The following is a 14,679-nucleotide window of genomic DNA, read 5'->3' as shown; positions in this document are numbered from 1 at the left end:
CTTCCTCCCATATGGTCACTCTCAGAATTGCTTCTGCTTCTCGGGTCTCTGAGACTGGCGCAGTCTCCTCCAGAAGGCCATCTTCTTGTCCTTGAGCTTCACACCCACTCCTGTGGTAAGGTTCAGCTGCAGATACTTTTCATCTTTGTCATAGCGCGGCCAGTAGGGCAACTTCCCATCATTGGGGTTCCTATTCCAGAGGAGAAAGGCGAGAGGATTCTTCCCCCTCCCTTTGTTCCATCTCCTCTTACCCTTCCCTCATTTATCTTCTCCTTGGGCATTGGAGATTAGGAGGACTTTATGGAGACGATGTTTAAACAGATATTTAAGAAAGAGTTGGAAGGGGTGTGGCTTCCTGGCAGACGGAATAGCATGTTCAGGGATTAAACATATGAAAGACCAGGGCTTTAGAAGAAGCACAAGTACAGGGTTAGGTGAGAACAGGGTGTATGTGAAGGAAAGTGCAAAGGGATCACATTTCTTTTTCTTTTGTGCTGGGATTGAACCTAGGGGCACTAAACTACATCCCCAGTTCTTATTTTTTTTTAATTTTTAATTTTTCTTGAGACAGGGTCTTGCTAAGTTGCTGAGGCTAGCTTTGAACTTGTGATCCTCCTGTCTCAGCCTTCCAAGTCCCTGAGTTTACAGGTGTGTGCCACCAAGCCAAGCTACAGGAAAGATTAATGGAGAGGCTTTCATGCAGTCTATGGGTATGGGACTTTATTCTGGGGGCACCTGGGAGCCACAAAGGGTTTTAAGGAGGTCAAATGATATTTCAGGCAGACCCGTCTAGTATCATGGTAGGCGCTGGAGAATGTGGAGATATAAAAATAGTCAGGAGGCAGCCAAAGCTCAGTATAGTTGTCACCTCCAACTGAAGCCTCCTCTGCCCACCCAGGTTGGATCAGACACCTCCTCGATATTCTCAAAGTGCCTACTGTTCCACCTGGTACAGCTGTCATTGTGCCTGATTTTTGTTTTTATATAGTGAACTATAGGAGCATGGGTTGCACATCTGTGACATCCTTGAATTCCAGCTCCCCAGTACAGGGGATGGGTACACAAAGAGAGTGAGTGTAGAATGTCTGTCATGTGACAGAGAGGATCACATCCTGTAGACATTTAGGATCTTGTGACTGACTGGGAAACGTCGAGGGGGAAGGGGCACCCTGGTCCAGCTGATTGTGCAGTTCTTTTGGGACATGCAGGGGCAAATACCCAAAGCAGCCAGCCTTCAGGTCTAGCACGACCCAGATGAGTCAGGGGATCAAACTACTCACCCAGTGCGGGCAAAGTTGGCCCAATATTTCATCATCCGGAGGCTGAGTGCCTTCTCTCCATCTGTGAATGAGCCTGGAGGCAGAAGGGGATGTGGTATTTGGAACAGACCTGGGGTGCCAACCTTCAGCTATGCACAAGACTTTCATTTGGGAGAGCATCCCATACGAGGAACTGGCTAGCTCCCTGTGGCCAGCTGTTGGAGGGGCAGATCTGCATAAACACATGGGGGGAATAAATACCGAGGCAGGGATTTAGCACCTTTGGAGAATGGGCTCCCAAAGATGAAGCGGATCTCGTCCCCGTGGTCTGCCCCATCATTGCGAGGTTTGACAATTATGCCTGAGGGAGCGTGGTGCTCAAACTCATACAGGTAAACAGGGAAGCTAGCATCTGTGAATGAGGACACCAGAGAGGGCTGCAGGAAAAGCCCAGCCTGGGATTCCCATCCACCCCATGTATCCCACCCACTGTATCAAGAAGGAGAAAGAGCTTCAGCTTCAGAATCAAGAGAGCATATTTGAATCCTGTCTGCACTACTTGTTAGCTGTAACACCCTGGGCAAGCCTCTCAACCTCTCTGAGCTGCAACTGCTCATCTGCAGAATGGGGACAATAAAATTGAATTCACAGGATTATGGCAAAGATCATGGAAGCCTTCCTCTTTCCTTTTCTGAACTTCCCATTCTTTCCAGGCATTTAAGGATCTTCGGTGACTATCTGTCTTCCATCCCTACCTTTGACCTCTCGCTCACATATGCCTAAGCTCCATTCAACTTAGGCAGGACTGTCAAGTTGCTCCTAAGCTTGTCCTCTCAGCCAGGAAGACTTCCTAGACACACTAGCTTTCTATTTAGGGCTGGGTGAGTCCTTGCTCCGGGAACAAGGAAGGGAACAACCCTTCCTGTCGTACAGTTGATAGCTCTCTGCCTTCTCTGTGGCATCTTGGAGTCCTACACCAGCCAGAAGTACAGAGAGGGTAGGTGAGCAGTTGTTGAACTCAATTGGAAAGTAGTGTAGTTGGAAAATGGAGGGGAACAGTGTGGTCACTCTTGGGGACACCTCCTCCCATACCTCGGTAGTAACGGGCTGCTTGCAGCGTGGTGTACACAAAGGTGGCATCTCCAGCTAGGTCCATCACATGGTTTCGGAACACCTTCCAGTCATGCTTAGGGGTGTCGTTCAGGTACTCCTCCACCACAAGTGGTATCTGCTCCTTAGTGACATTCTGGGTGGGGAGGCCATACCCACCCTGAGGCCTGTTGTACCAGCTAGGCCATAAGTGGGCATACCAGTGACTTGGATCCAGCCTCAGCCCCCCAGGAGTTTTGGGATGGGGAGCTTCCCAGGAAGGCCTCCATCTTGGCTTGTTTTTACCCCTGTTTTTGCTGCATGAGAACTGCCTCCCACGACCCTGAGGATGCCCCAGGGACCTTGTCCATGGGCAACTATCTAATCCCATTCCAAACCCCTTTGGGCCCTCCAAGAAAGACCCTGACCCAGGCTGAAGGCTCTTAACAGAGAGCACCTACGAGGTAAGAAAGAATAAAAGAGGGGTGTCAGCTCTGTTCAAACTGAGCACCCCTGCCAGCTGGGCTCCTCACCAACAGGGTGCTGGTAATCCAGAGCAGCCTAGTGAGAACTTCTTTCTTCGATGAATACCGGTTTAGTGGGAATTTCATGATCTGCTCCCAAGACAGGGACCCAGGTGTGGGTTACGTCTGAGATCTTGCCCATCTTGAATGGAGAATTCTCAGACAGAGCACACAGCCCAGGAAAGGCCCATGATCCTGTCCTGCTCTGCTTTCTGTCACTTCTACCTGATCTAGAGCTGAAGTGGGGATAGGAGGGCCCATTCTGAGCCGGGGAATTGACCCAGATGTGGGAGAAAAGGAGAGACCCAGGACTTATAGTTGTCTGGGGGCTTAGGAATGGACATTATAATCCATCTAACCTATGACTTGAGTGAGGATTTAGGGCCCTCAAAACCTCTAAGAGGCCACAAGTCTTTCCCCTCTCCTCCATCATTCCTAGCCAGATCTCCCTGTGTAGGGAATACAGGAGGTTCCCAAATACTTGTATATCCCCAGAGAGGCTACTGGGATCTAACCTGGTGCTCAACACTTTCCAAGAAGCATCCTCTGCTACCCCACTCACTTACATAAGGCAAGAGCCAACTGAACTCCAGATTGTTGACACCTAGAAGATAGGGTACAGGTGAAACCTGTCCCTGGGTCAGAAGCACCACAGGGTCATCTGGGAACACCACACCGTCCACCACAGGGCTCAGGAACCATATAATCTGCAAAGCCAGGGTGTTTCCAGGCAATGATCTCACATGTCTTCCCAGGGTTGCTCTGACCTTGGGTGCCCAGCTCAGCAGATCCTCCTCCAGGGGTTTCTCTAGCCTAGGCTCTTTGAGAAAAAACTGGGAATGGCCATGGTGACCTCTAGGAAGGTGGGTGTGAGAAGGGAACAGGACAGACAGAACCAGGCTACTCAGACTTGTGATGCTTTCCCCAGATGTCCACATTGCTCACTCCCTCATCTCTTGAAAATCTTTGCAAAATGTCACTTCATTGACATAGGCCTGCAGTATTGTTTCTTTGCCTTTTGGCTATGATCAAGTGCAATGAGGCCTACACTATCTATTGTATTTAAAATTCTATCACTCCCACCATGCCTGACCCCCTTGCCCTCTCCACTTGTGGCCAATTGATTATTACCTTCTAAGGAGGTGAATAATTTATTAATTTATAGGGTTTATTGTCTCTCCCCACTGAACATCAGTTCCACTAAGGGAGGGATCTTGACTTCAAGAGTTCCTTGAGTATCCTGAGTGCCTGGAACACCATAGGTGCTCAATAAATACTCAAGTTGCAGAAAGTGGCCTGCTTACCTCTTGAGGTTGTTTCTGGAAGTTCATGTGGAAAAAATTCTATGGGGGGAGATGAGGGGATCAGAATCAAAGAAATCTCCTCAATGTGCTCTTGAAATAGATTCCCTGGTGACTATAACTTGCAGGCAGCCAGATCAAGCAGCTAGAATGCTTTACCTACCATCTTCCTGGACACACGCATCATCTGGGCCCCTGATAGAGACCTTAGACACTCTATTATGATCCTTGTGCTGTTGTGGTTGCAGCCAGCCAGGTGAGCAACCTCCTGTAGAGAGAAGCATGGGTGCTCAGGGATGTCCCATTCTGCCCAATTACCAAGCCCTGAGGGAAGAGAGATACCCACCTTGGCCACCTTCAATGGGTCACGAGTGATGAAGACTTTGAATAGCACAGTGCCACTCTGGGAAATGGCCCGATGAAAGAGACCCTGGGCTAGGGGTGACAACATCTGTAGAGGTGAGGAGCAGGGCATCCATGAGATGCACAAGTAAGGCCACTTAGGCTGTTTTGGGTGCCTATCTGGCCCTTGCTGAGTAGCCCAAAAGGGCTCAAGGAGGACAAGCAGCTGAGATGGAGCCAGGAATCCTGGGCTGGAGTCACAGACCTAAAGCCAATGCCTTCCTGCCTCTGGTTTGTGCAGAAGGAATCTGAGATTGCAGGAAAGGATCTGCTAGTGTAGGTAAAGAGTCTTTCTCTGCTATAGGATTAGAAATGAGGGTAAAGGAGAGACCCTATGGTTCCTACAGTCCCAGTTACCTGTGTTGATAGCTCTTAGTGTCTTTCCATTGCCCCAGTCTGGAGAACAACCACATTTCTGGCTTCCTATCCTGTCCTCAGAATTCATATGCCCCACACCTGCTGCATCCAAACTCCAGCTGACTATCATCGCACCCACACTATCAATACAGCAATAGGGACCTTCCCTATTTCCTCTGCTTATCCCCAAGTCCTAGTTAAGTCCTGTCTATGTGACAGTGTGCCTCACTCTGCCACCACCCTTTACTCTCCATCCTTCCTGCCCACCTCCATTATCTCGTTGGTCTTCCAAGTGTTTTCCCACTTCTAATTCAGTCCCATACAGCAGACTGAGCTGCCTCTAAATCCACATCTAAATCCAACTCTGTCCCTGCTCTCCAGTGCACTTTGCATAAAGTTGCTTCATTTCTCTAGGCCTCAGTTTCTTTATATGTAGAATAAGGACAACAATACTTTTCTTTTGGAACTATTAATGGACTCAAATGAAGGAATATATGTAAGCTGCTTAGAAGAGTCCCTGGCACACAGAAAGTGCTCAGGTGTTTGAGTATTATTATTACAGTGGTGACCTGCAAGGCCCTACATGATCCCTGCTCATTTCACAGAATTGTGTGCTTCCAGGCACACCCCAGGTCAGCAGACCCCAGAGTCAGGGTCAAAGTTGGTTCTCCAACCCAGGCCCTAACTTCCAGGCCTGGTTTGTGACTCTAGCTCTGCTCAGAGGGCAGATAGTGGGCTCTGTTCAGGGAATACAGTGCTGGGAGAAAGTAGGTAGGCAGGAAGTGCTGGGTATCAGCACTGGATTCACTGAGAGTCTCAAGTCTCAACATTCCCTTCTGTGGGACTTGGTTTTGTCATCAGTGCTATCCCTGAACAGAGCAGACACCCTTTGCTAAGAGGGGTGGTACCTTTGACAAGAGTGGTATCCTTGGAAGCAGTGAAGGCAGATCTGGAAGCAAGTATGTTCATGTACATGCAGATCTGTGCACGTGCCAGTGGAAGTTACAATTATGGAACCTGGGAGCCTGTGTTTGTGCTGGTTCATTAGGACATCATGCTCACCAGTCCTGAAATGCACATGGCCCCCGACGACTGCCCGAACAAGGTCACGCTGTTTGGGTCTCCACCAAAGGCCTCAATGTTCTCCTGAACCCAGCGTAGAGCCTCAATCTGATCCAGCAGCGCCCAGTTGCCTCGGGCCTGGTTGTCACTGGTGCTGGGCCGCCAGGGGTTCACGATCAGAGACCCAAATTTCGAAGGTCAGGATGCAGAGGGCTTCCACCTGAACCCCACCCTGCTTTCTTTCCCCACTGAGACCTAATTCTGCAACCACACCTGCTTCCATAGAGGAAGGATCACCCCTTTGAGACAGTATGGAGTTATGCCCCTTTCAGCAAATATTAGGCACTATCCTCGCCACCATCTTCGGTGGTCCCGCCCACAGGCCACGCCCTTCCCCTTCCACTAGTCTCTGCCTTCTCTGCCTGGAGCAGCTCACCTTAGGAAGCCCAGGATGCCCAGCCTGTGCTGCAGAAACACCAGCACCACTTTCTCACGGGCTGCTAATTCAGAGCCCTCGTAAGTGGAAGCCGAGCCAACAAGGAAGGCGCCTCCCGGGAACCAGACCATCACCTGGGCGAGGAAGGCCAAGGCCTGAGCCGGGTATCAGCACTGGATTCACTGAGTGTCTCAAGTCTCAACACTGCCTTCTGTGGGACTTGGTTTTGTCCCACAAAACAAGTCAGAGTGGGACCGTGGGTAACAAAGTGGGACTGTGGGTAGCAGAGTGGGACCGTGGGTAGCAGAGTACCGAGTGCTCACCGGCAGTAGAGGGTCCCCATGTGCGTGAACTGGGGCGTACACGTTCAGGTACAGGCAATCCTCGCTGAAGCGCAGCCACTTGTATTGTTTCCCCGTGTTTAAGTACATGGAAGTTATCTGTCCCCAGGACTCCTGAAGGCACCTGCGGGTACAATGTTTCCAACCAGTGTCTGCAGTGAGGGGATAGAACCAAAACAAGAATCCAGGCAACTACTGTGTGTGTGTGTGTTTGTGTGTGTGTGTCTGTGTCTGCGTGTGTCCCTGGAGGCCTCCACTAGTCTTGGGGTACAGGCCTGGGAGATAGGTGGGTTACTCCAGGGCCCATCCTTCTCCATTGCATCTTGGGATGGAAGTGACTCCTTGCTCCTGATGGAGATTGCTGGTGTTGTGGAGAGAGAAACTTGGTGTCTGTTTTTCAACCCCCACTCCCCCTCAGTTTCCCATCTGCATCCCAAACAGTTTTAGAATATACCCTGTCCCCTCCATCCCCTGGAAGTTGCATTGGCGAGGCTATCAAATCTCTGGTCTGGACATTGCCCCAGTCTCTTATGCTTTTCCATCTTGTCCTCTACACTCTAGCCAGAAAGGTTGACAAAATCCACAAGTCTGACCATGTCACTTCCCTTCTTCAAACTTCCCTGGCTACCCACTGCCCTCAGATGAAGTTTGAGCAAACTGACCCTGGCCCTCCTTCCCATTCAGTCACCTTCTTCCCAGCCACCCTTGGCTCCAGATACATATGGCCACTTGCCTGCCTCCCAACTTCAAGCCCTGGTGCCTCTTCCCCCTCAGCCAAGTGTCTCCTGCCCTGCCCACCAAACCTCTAATCATGTTTAAGGCCAGCTCTTGTCCCAGCCCTGTGGTACTTGTTGGAGTTATTTCCATTGGTTGTTTTTCTCCCCAAGTGACCAAGTACTCTCTGAGGGCAGGGACAGTAGTGGATTTATCTGAGTTCTGACACCCAGCCCAATGTCCTGCATTGTGTGGCTATTTGAAGAGTGTGGACGTCTGGCTGCTTCAACTTTTCTGCCTTCTGGTCAAACCCTAGGGTTTCTATTCTTGTTAGGGTGGAGCTGGACCTATTTGATTGAGTTCAGGAAACCCAGTCTGCCTACTCCTTCTCTTCCTCCTATCCTGTCCCTAGAGCATTGCTGTCCCCTTTCATCTGTCCTTCCAAACAATACTTCCACCTGGCTTATCTAAACCTATCATTTCCCATTCACCTTCCCCAGCAACTATTTTAGCTTCCCCACCCCCCACCCCCAGGTTGAATTTTTCAATGGTTTCTCCCTTGACCCCAGCCCCACTCAGATTCTCTAAAGTCCTCAGCAGGTAATATATCTCTATCACTTTAGAATGTCTTTGCTCTTCCTTGCTTGACTCCTCAGGTAGCAGCTAATGTCGGTGTCCAACGACCACACCCAGCCTCTCACCAGGAAAGTTGGGGCTTTCTAGCCAAGAACTGGGTTAGGAACAGCAGAGGCTTCTGTTCCCATCCTACCACCAAAGCCACTCCCAACATGGTCCCCAAAGACCTCTATCTTGCTAAATGCCTGCTGTTGTCTTACTGGGCCTGGCAGCCTTCAGTGTGGTTGACCATGCTCCCCCTCCCATTCTTTAACAGTGTTTCATCTTTGTAATACCTCACTCCCCTGATTTTCCTGCTACCTCCTTGGTGGTTCCTCGTCTTCTCCCAGATCTCAGCATAAGAGTGCCTAGGCCTCAACCCTCAGTTCTCTCTCTCTCTCTCTCTTTTTTTTTTCCTGACTGTTCTTTACCAAATTGTCCTCATCCAGGCCCAGGGCTTTATTCTATTGAAACACTCCTGCCATTTTCATGCTGATGATCAGTTTGCCTCTGGCCCGCTTCATCCAACCACCTATTCCATATCTCCACATGGACATCTATCTGCATGCCAGACTTAACGTGTCCCAAATGAACTTGTGTTTTCCCACTCCTACTCTTCCCCCACTCTTCCCCATTTGGGGAAATGGTACTCCTATTCCCTTGGCTGCTCTGGCTAGAAACTAGTTATTATCCATGGCTTCTCTTCTTTCCTTGTGAGTCATAACCAATTTTCTGGTAAATCCCATCAATTTTACCTTTAAAATGAATGTGGAATCTGACCATTTTCTATCACCTTGGCTGTAACTACACTGGTAGAAACCCCTATGTCTGCAACAGCCTCCTAGAGAGGCTGCTCTTCCTTAACCCGCACCCTACAGGTTGTTTCTAAGCAATCCACAGACTCTTACATATGACACTCTGTTTCAAACAGCCCTTGTTCAAACAGCTTATGGCCAGTGTTCCAACAATGGATGCCTAGATATCTAGGCAGTAGACACCCTAATCTCTAAGCCCCAGTCCTCAGGATTCTAGCAATGGTCATTCCATGTTCTGTCCCCTGATGCTCAGGGCTCCAAATGTTTCAGAATGTTTATTAGAAAACATGTTTGTGAACATTGTTAGAATGCCAATGTTCACACTTTGACAGCCAGTGTTGACACAATTAATATCCCAGTATTCTAGTAATAGTGATAATGTTTTTGTTTTGTTGTGCTGGGAATGGAACTCAGGGCCTCTTGCATGCTACAACCTCTGCCCCACATTGGTTGGTTGGTCCTGTTCTAGCAGTGGAACCTCTTCTTAACAACCAGTCACCCAGGGTGGGATTTGTAGCTTTTTTATAGTAACTGACATCCAAGTTCTCATAACAGACATTTTTCTAAACTTGTGCTTTGACCAGCTGATGCTGAAGATTGTTAATGAATGCCATAGAATATTCTGGGCAATAGATTTCTCAATGCTCTGAATAAACAATAAACAATAAATACACTTGTTCTGAATAAACCTCCAAGTCCATTGGTTCAAAGGGCAGTTATTGTTCCAATCTTGCTTTGTGACTCCTCAGGCCTTGAGCCCTGCAGGAGGTGGCCACAAGACCCAGGGACTGAAATTGAGCCTGTGCATTCCCCATCTTGAAGCTCCCTCTGCAGGCAAGGACAGGTAGTGCCATGTGGGTTTGTCTTGGATATCAAGCTCCAGAGGAGAGAACTCAGGGCTGTGCTGTGAGTGAGCACACAGCTCCTCAGACATATTTATAAAACCCTAGCTTCCCAGCAGGCCCTAGGATACAGTGAGGGACCACCTCCCCCTTGCCTGGAGCTCTCCTGTGAGAAACCTAGAATAGAATTATCAGTGCCTTAAATCCCATTTGGACCTGTCAACATATTATACAGGTTTGGAAACCGAGGCCTAGAATGGGCCCAGGCCTGCCTGTGGTCTCAGTGAATTGTTCAAAGCCTGACCCACCACCCTCCTCAGGCTCTGCCCACCTCCCAGCTGACAGTCCTTGGGCTTACGCAGGTGGGTAGTTAGTGGCATCTTTGATTCCTTTCCAGGGCTTCGGGGGCTGTGGAGGAGCAAACCTACGGGAACCCACAGGAGGTCTGGAGAAGGGGACTCCGAGGAAGACATGGAGGGACGTCTTCCCCACAAGTATCTGCTTTCCTTGGAGGGTCCCATATTTGGTGACCACTAGAGGCTTCTTGGTGTACAAGGCACCTGGGAAGAGAAGGGAGAAGGGTCATCCCAGCTTGGCCACTCTCAACCACAGATGGAACCCTGGCCCCTCTGCCATGGGAACCGGCTACTGCCTTTCATTTTAATAAAAAAGTCTGAAGCTTTTTTTTCTTTTTTTCTTTTTGGTACTGAGGATTGAATCTGGGGGTGCTCTACCACTGAGCCAAATCCCCAGCCCCCACTTTCCCTTCTTTTCCTTTCCCTTTCTGTGTCCTCCCCCTCCCCCTCCCTGTCTCTGTCTCTGTCTCTCTCTTGTTTCTTTACTTCCTCCCCACTTTCTTTCTTTGATAGGGTCTTGCTAAACTGTTGGGTCTGGCCTTGAATTTGCAATCCTTCTACTTTAGCCTCCTGAATTGCTGGGATTACAGTGATGTATTACTGCACCCAGCTAAGCTTGAAGCTATTCATAACAATTGTGTCAATGTTCACTTTCTTGTACTTCTCTCAGCATTTTTTTCCTCTCATTTAAAATTTCAAAGTCATGTTGGTAGTTACATAAAATTTCATGTTTTTTTATATGTCTATTTCTCTTTGAATCATTTGATGTCAATAAATATGTCATTTACTTTAATTTCTGCTTATCTGCTATTAATATGGCAACATCTCTCTTTTTTAAAATATTTATTTTTTAGTTGTAGTTGTCAATACCTTTATTTTATTTACTTTTATGTGGTGCTGAGGATTGAACCCAGGGCCTCGCACATGCCAGGTGAGCGCTCTACCACTGAGCCACAACCCCAGCCACGGCAACGTCTCTTTTTTTGTTACTAATATTTGCCCGTCTTGTTTCAGGGAAAAATTTATATGTATATATATGCATATACACACATACACACACACATATATACACACACACAAACATACATATTCTCACTCATATGGAACCTTGAATCAATACTCATGTGTATGTCCAAATTTGTGCATACTAGGTATACAGGAGCACAGCTCATTCACAAAGAAACATGCAGAAATTCAATACGGCAGGTTTAGAGCAGAGCCCTGATGTGAGACACTTTCCATGACCTTGGACAAGTTACACATACTTTCGAGCTTCCATTACAACATCTGTATGCACATATGCACACAGGTATTCAAGTACAGTTATACATAGGTTGCAGTGTATCCAATCCACAACATACATACATATAACACATGTGTGCATGCGCGCGCACACACACACACACACACACACACACACAAGCATGCTGGCACCATAGCCAGCTCTTGGAATAGATAGGAGAGAGACCAAGTTGAATCCAACTCTCTTTCTGCCTTTGGGTACTTTACTCTCTTCTAATCTCTCATCCTGCCCCACTCCTACTGCCAAGGGTTGGTTAGGCCTCACATCCCTTATTCTGCAAATCTGATGTAAGTAATTAGTAAACCTTATGGTGTGTCAGAATCACGTGGGGATTGTTGCAAAAATACAGATTCCTAGGCCATGCCCCACACTCTCTGAATGAGAATCTCAGGATTGCATCAGGAAATTAGATTTGCAAATATCTCCAGGAAATCTTGTTGCAATTGATTTTTGGATTGGTGTGATAGAGCACACTCTCACACTCCCAGCTGCAGGTGGCCAAAATATTCTTCCCTGCCCACATCTCGAGGTCTCCCCATTTCTGATCTTACATAAGCAATATCTGGACACAAGGGAGTGACTGTAATGGTGGCACTTTGGACATGGAGGCAGGTCAGCAGGGCAAGGGCCCATCTCACCTCTTCTCTATGTGTGCCACCATTTACAGTTTCCAACACTCTTTCAAATAGGCTTCTCATTGGCCCTGGAAGAGCCTGGGGAGGTCTGAAAGCCCTGAAAAGGACAGTGACCAGTCTGTGGACTTGTGGGTCAGAGCCAGGAGGTCAGTTTTTGTCATATGACCTGGATTTTCCCTGAATTCAGGGGCCACTCATGATGGAATAGCTAATAGCTATGCTTTATGGATCCCTTCCTATAGCCCAACACTATATATCTCACCTCATTTCCCCAAAGCTTTAAAAGGCAAATTGTACTAAGCAGTTGCTGAAGTGGAGCAACTCGCCCAAGGTCACATAGAAAGATTTCACATCAGAGCTGTTCTCTAACCCGTGGTGTTTGTCCACTTCCCACCCCCTAACCATGGGGCTGAGTACTCTAACCTCCAAATAAGAGCTTCCATGGAGTGGCCCTGATCCCAGCTCTGCTACTCAGAGGTGACATGGAAGCACTTATGAAAACACTATCTACCTTATTGGAAGTCATGAATTGTGCTAACCAACACCTGGAGTTTCATCTGCCAGCTGAGAAATGAAAAAAATGATGGCATCTAGTTCTGATGAAGATACAGAGAAAAGGACATCCACCTACACTGTTTGTTGGTGAAGAATAAATTGATACAATGCATTGGGAAAATAATTTGGTAAAATATATAAAAAGTTCACATACTTTTAGTCAGTAATTTCATTTTTGGACCCCTGTGCTTTGAAAATAGTCAGAAATATTAAAACAGAGACTGTTCTGTTCCCCACCCCTACCATACTGGGGGTTGAATCCAGGAGCTTTCTACCTATGAGCTTCATCTTTTATCCTCCTCCTTTGTGAGAACTACTCTGAGAAGAAGTTCTCACTAAATTTCCCAGGCTGACTTTGAACTTGAGATCCTCCTACCTCAGTCTCATAAGTAGCTGGGATTACAGGCTGCTACACCATATCTGCATAACAAAGACTGCTCTGAACCCAGTGGACAATGGAAGGATCATTTATATCTGGGGATGAAGTAAAGTAAATATAACTGTAAACTCAAGGTATAAACTACCTTCTGAATTTTTTTTTTTTTGTGTGTGTGTTGCTGGGAATTGACTCAAGGGACACTGTACCACTGAGCTACACCTCTGTCCTTTTTATTTTTTGTTTTGAGACAGGATCTCTCTAAGTCATCCAGAATAGCCTTGAACTTGCAATCCTTCTGCCTCAGCTTCCTGAGAAGCTTGGATTATGGGCATGGGCCACCATGCCTAGCTCAATAAGATTTTAAGTGAAAAAGCAAAACAAAACAAAAGGGCAGCATATAAAATATACATGCTAATATCACAGCTATGTTAGAAATGTGCAACAAAAAGACAAAAGAAAAGGCAGCAAAATGCTTAAAGCAGTTTTAGCAAAGTTTCCCTCAAATTAAAACATATGCATTTATATAGACAAAACTAATTTATGACAGAAGTCAAACTGTTGTTCACTTTGAAGGTATTGATTGGGAATGGGTACATGGGATGTTGGGAATGTTCTAGATCTTGATCGGGATGGTGGTTATTTTATATGTAATATAATATTGTATAATTAAGATATGTGCACCTTGCTGTATATGTCTCATACCTAAATAAAGTTACCTAATATACCTAAATGCGCTATATTTTTTTACACAGTAAAAAGCACAATAGTAATTTTAAAGAGAAAGACACTGGGGAGAATTGAGCAGGTCCATGTAGGGGAGAGGGAGGCAGAAGCAGGCCTCCTGCTTAGAAGAAGGAAGTAGGAAGGAGGGAAGGAGGGAAAGAAGAAAGGCCCTTCACTTGTCCAGGGGTAAGGAGGTGGCGGGGGAGGCAGGAGATGCCCTTCTCATTTTGTAGAGCAGTCTTAGGGCTCAGAGAAGCCAAAGGACTTGTTTAGACTTTCAACTGCTGGGTGGGTGGATTAGTGCCCTGAAACTCCGTCCTCCATCTGCTTAGACCTTGTCTAAGTGCCCCCGCCCCACTGTCCAGGAAAGGTTGAGCTGGGACCTGTCCTGGCGGACACTCTCAGGAAGGGTTGAGGGTCTTACCTAGGGCTGTCTGTACCACCAGGCACAGGGTGAGACTCAAACCCAGAATCCACCTCATGCTCCTGCCAGCTCCTGCCTCAGGCTGACGTGATGGTAGGATAACAGCTGTGACTGCAGACTGCCAATGCCAGGAAGTCCCACTTATATCTTCCCTCAGACCCCATCTGTAGGTCCTGGGAAGGGAGGAGTTATGAGCAACTTCTGACCAGCCTACAGAATTATCTCTTCCTTGGGGTGACAGGTCACATTAGATGGTCTTGGCTCTTCAATAAACTGACCCACCTGCAATCCTTGTCCAGTTTGCTTATCTAAGCACAGGTTTAAAGTTGGGCTTGGGCTAGTGTGAGTTAAACTTTGAGCACACAGTAGGTTCTAAGATTGGAGCAGATACCTGATCACTTGGCCCCTCAGCTTCCATGTTTCCTCTCTGAATTTAAGGGCCTCCCTGCTCCCTTCTCCTTTGTACAGGTACTCCCCTGCCCTGACTCTCTTTTCAAACCTAGAATGGCCAAGGGGCCTGGGAATAATGAACATGTTTCTCAGACCA

At 47.6% G+C, this 14,679-nt stretch overlaps 1 protein-coding gene across 3 annotated transcripts in view; it reads right to left on the bottom strand.

The window, feature by feature from the left end:
• Positions 1–14,257, bottom strand: part of Ces4a (carboxylesterase 4A) — a 14,729-nt gene extending 472 nt beyond the window's left edge. The window contains exons 1-14 of one of the 3 annotated variants that reach the window (XM_046434839.2): positions 14,133–14,257; positions 10,116–10,317; positions 6,754–6,895; positions 6,431–6,564; positions 5,995–6,148; positions 4,520–4,624; positions 4,337–4,441; positions 4,177–4,215; positions 3,439–3,579; positions 2,882–2,962; positions 2,352–2,505; positions 1,540–1,671; positions 1,281–1,353; positions 1–190 (exon numbers count right to left, since the gene is read on the bottom strand). The exon at positions 1–190 is cut by the window's left edge and continues 472 nt beyond it. In XM_046434839.2, the coding sequence (XP_046290795.1) occupies positions 22–190; positions 1,281–1,353; positions 1,540–1,671; positions 2,352–2,505; positions 2,882–2,962; positions 3,439–3,579; positions 4,177–4,215; positions 4,337–4,441; positions 4,520–4,624; positions 5,995–6,148; positions 6,431–6,564; positions 6,754–6,895; positions 10,116–10,317; positions 14,133–14,190 (1,689 nt within the window). In that variant the 5' untranslated portion in view covers positions 14,191–14,257 and the 3' untranslated portion in view covers positions 1–21. Of the gene's footprint in view, positions 191–1,280; positions 1,354–1,539; positions 1,672–2,351; positions 2,506–2,881; positions 2,963–3,438; positions 3,580–4,176; positions 4,216–4,336; positions 4,442–4,519; positions 4,625–5,994; positions 6,149–6,340; positions 6,356–6,430; positions 6,565–6,753; positions 6,896–10,115; positions 10,318–14,132 lie in introns of those variants that run through there. The other 2 variants (XM_046434837.2, XM_046434838.2) reach the window with 2 other exon arrangements.
• Positions 14,258–14,679: the final 422 nt, after the last annotated feature.

Source organism: Marmota monax, unplaced genomic scaffold, assembly GCF_021218885.2.
Source record: "Marmota monax isolate L192 unplaced genomic scaffold, Marmota_monax_Labrador192_F-V1.1 WCK01_AAM20220418_F8-fsc00024, whole genome shotgun sequence".
Classification (NCBI taxonomy): domain Eukaryota; kingdom Metazoa; phylum Chordata; class Mammalia; order Rodentia; family Sciuridae; genus Marmota; species Marmota monax.
Note: the sequence above shows the minus strand (reverse complement) of the source record. Positions and strands in the feature narration are given on the sequence as shown.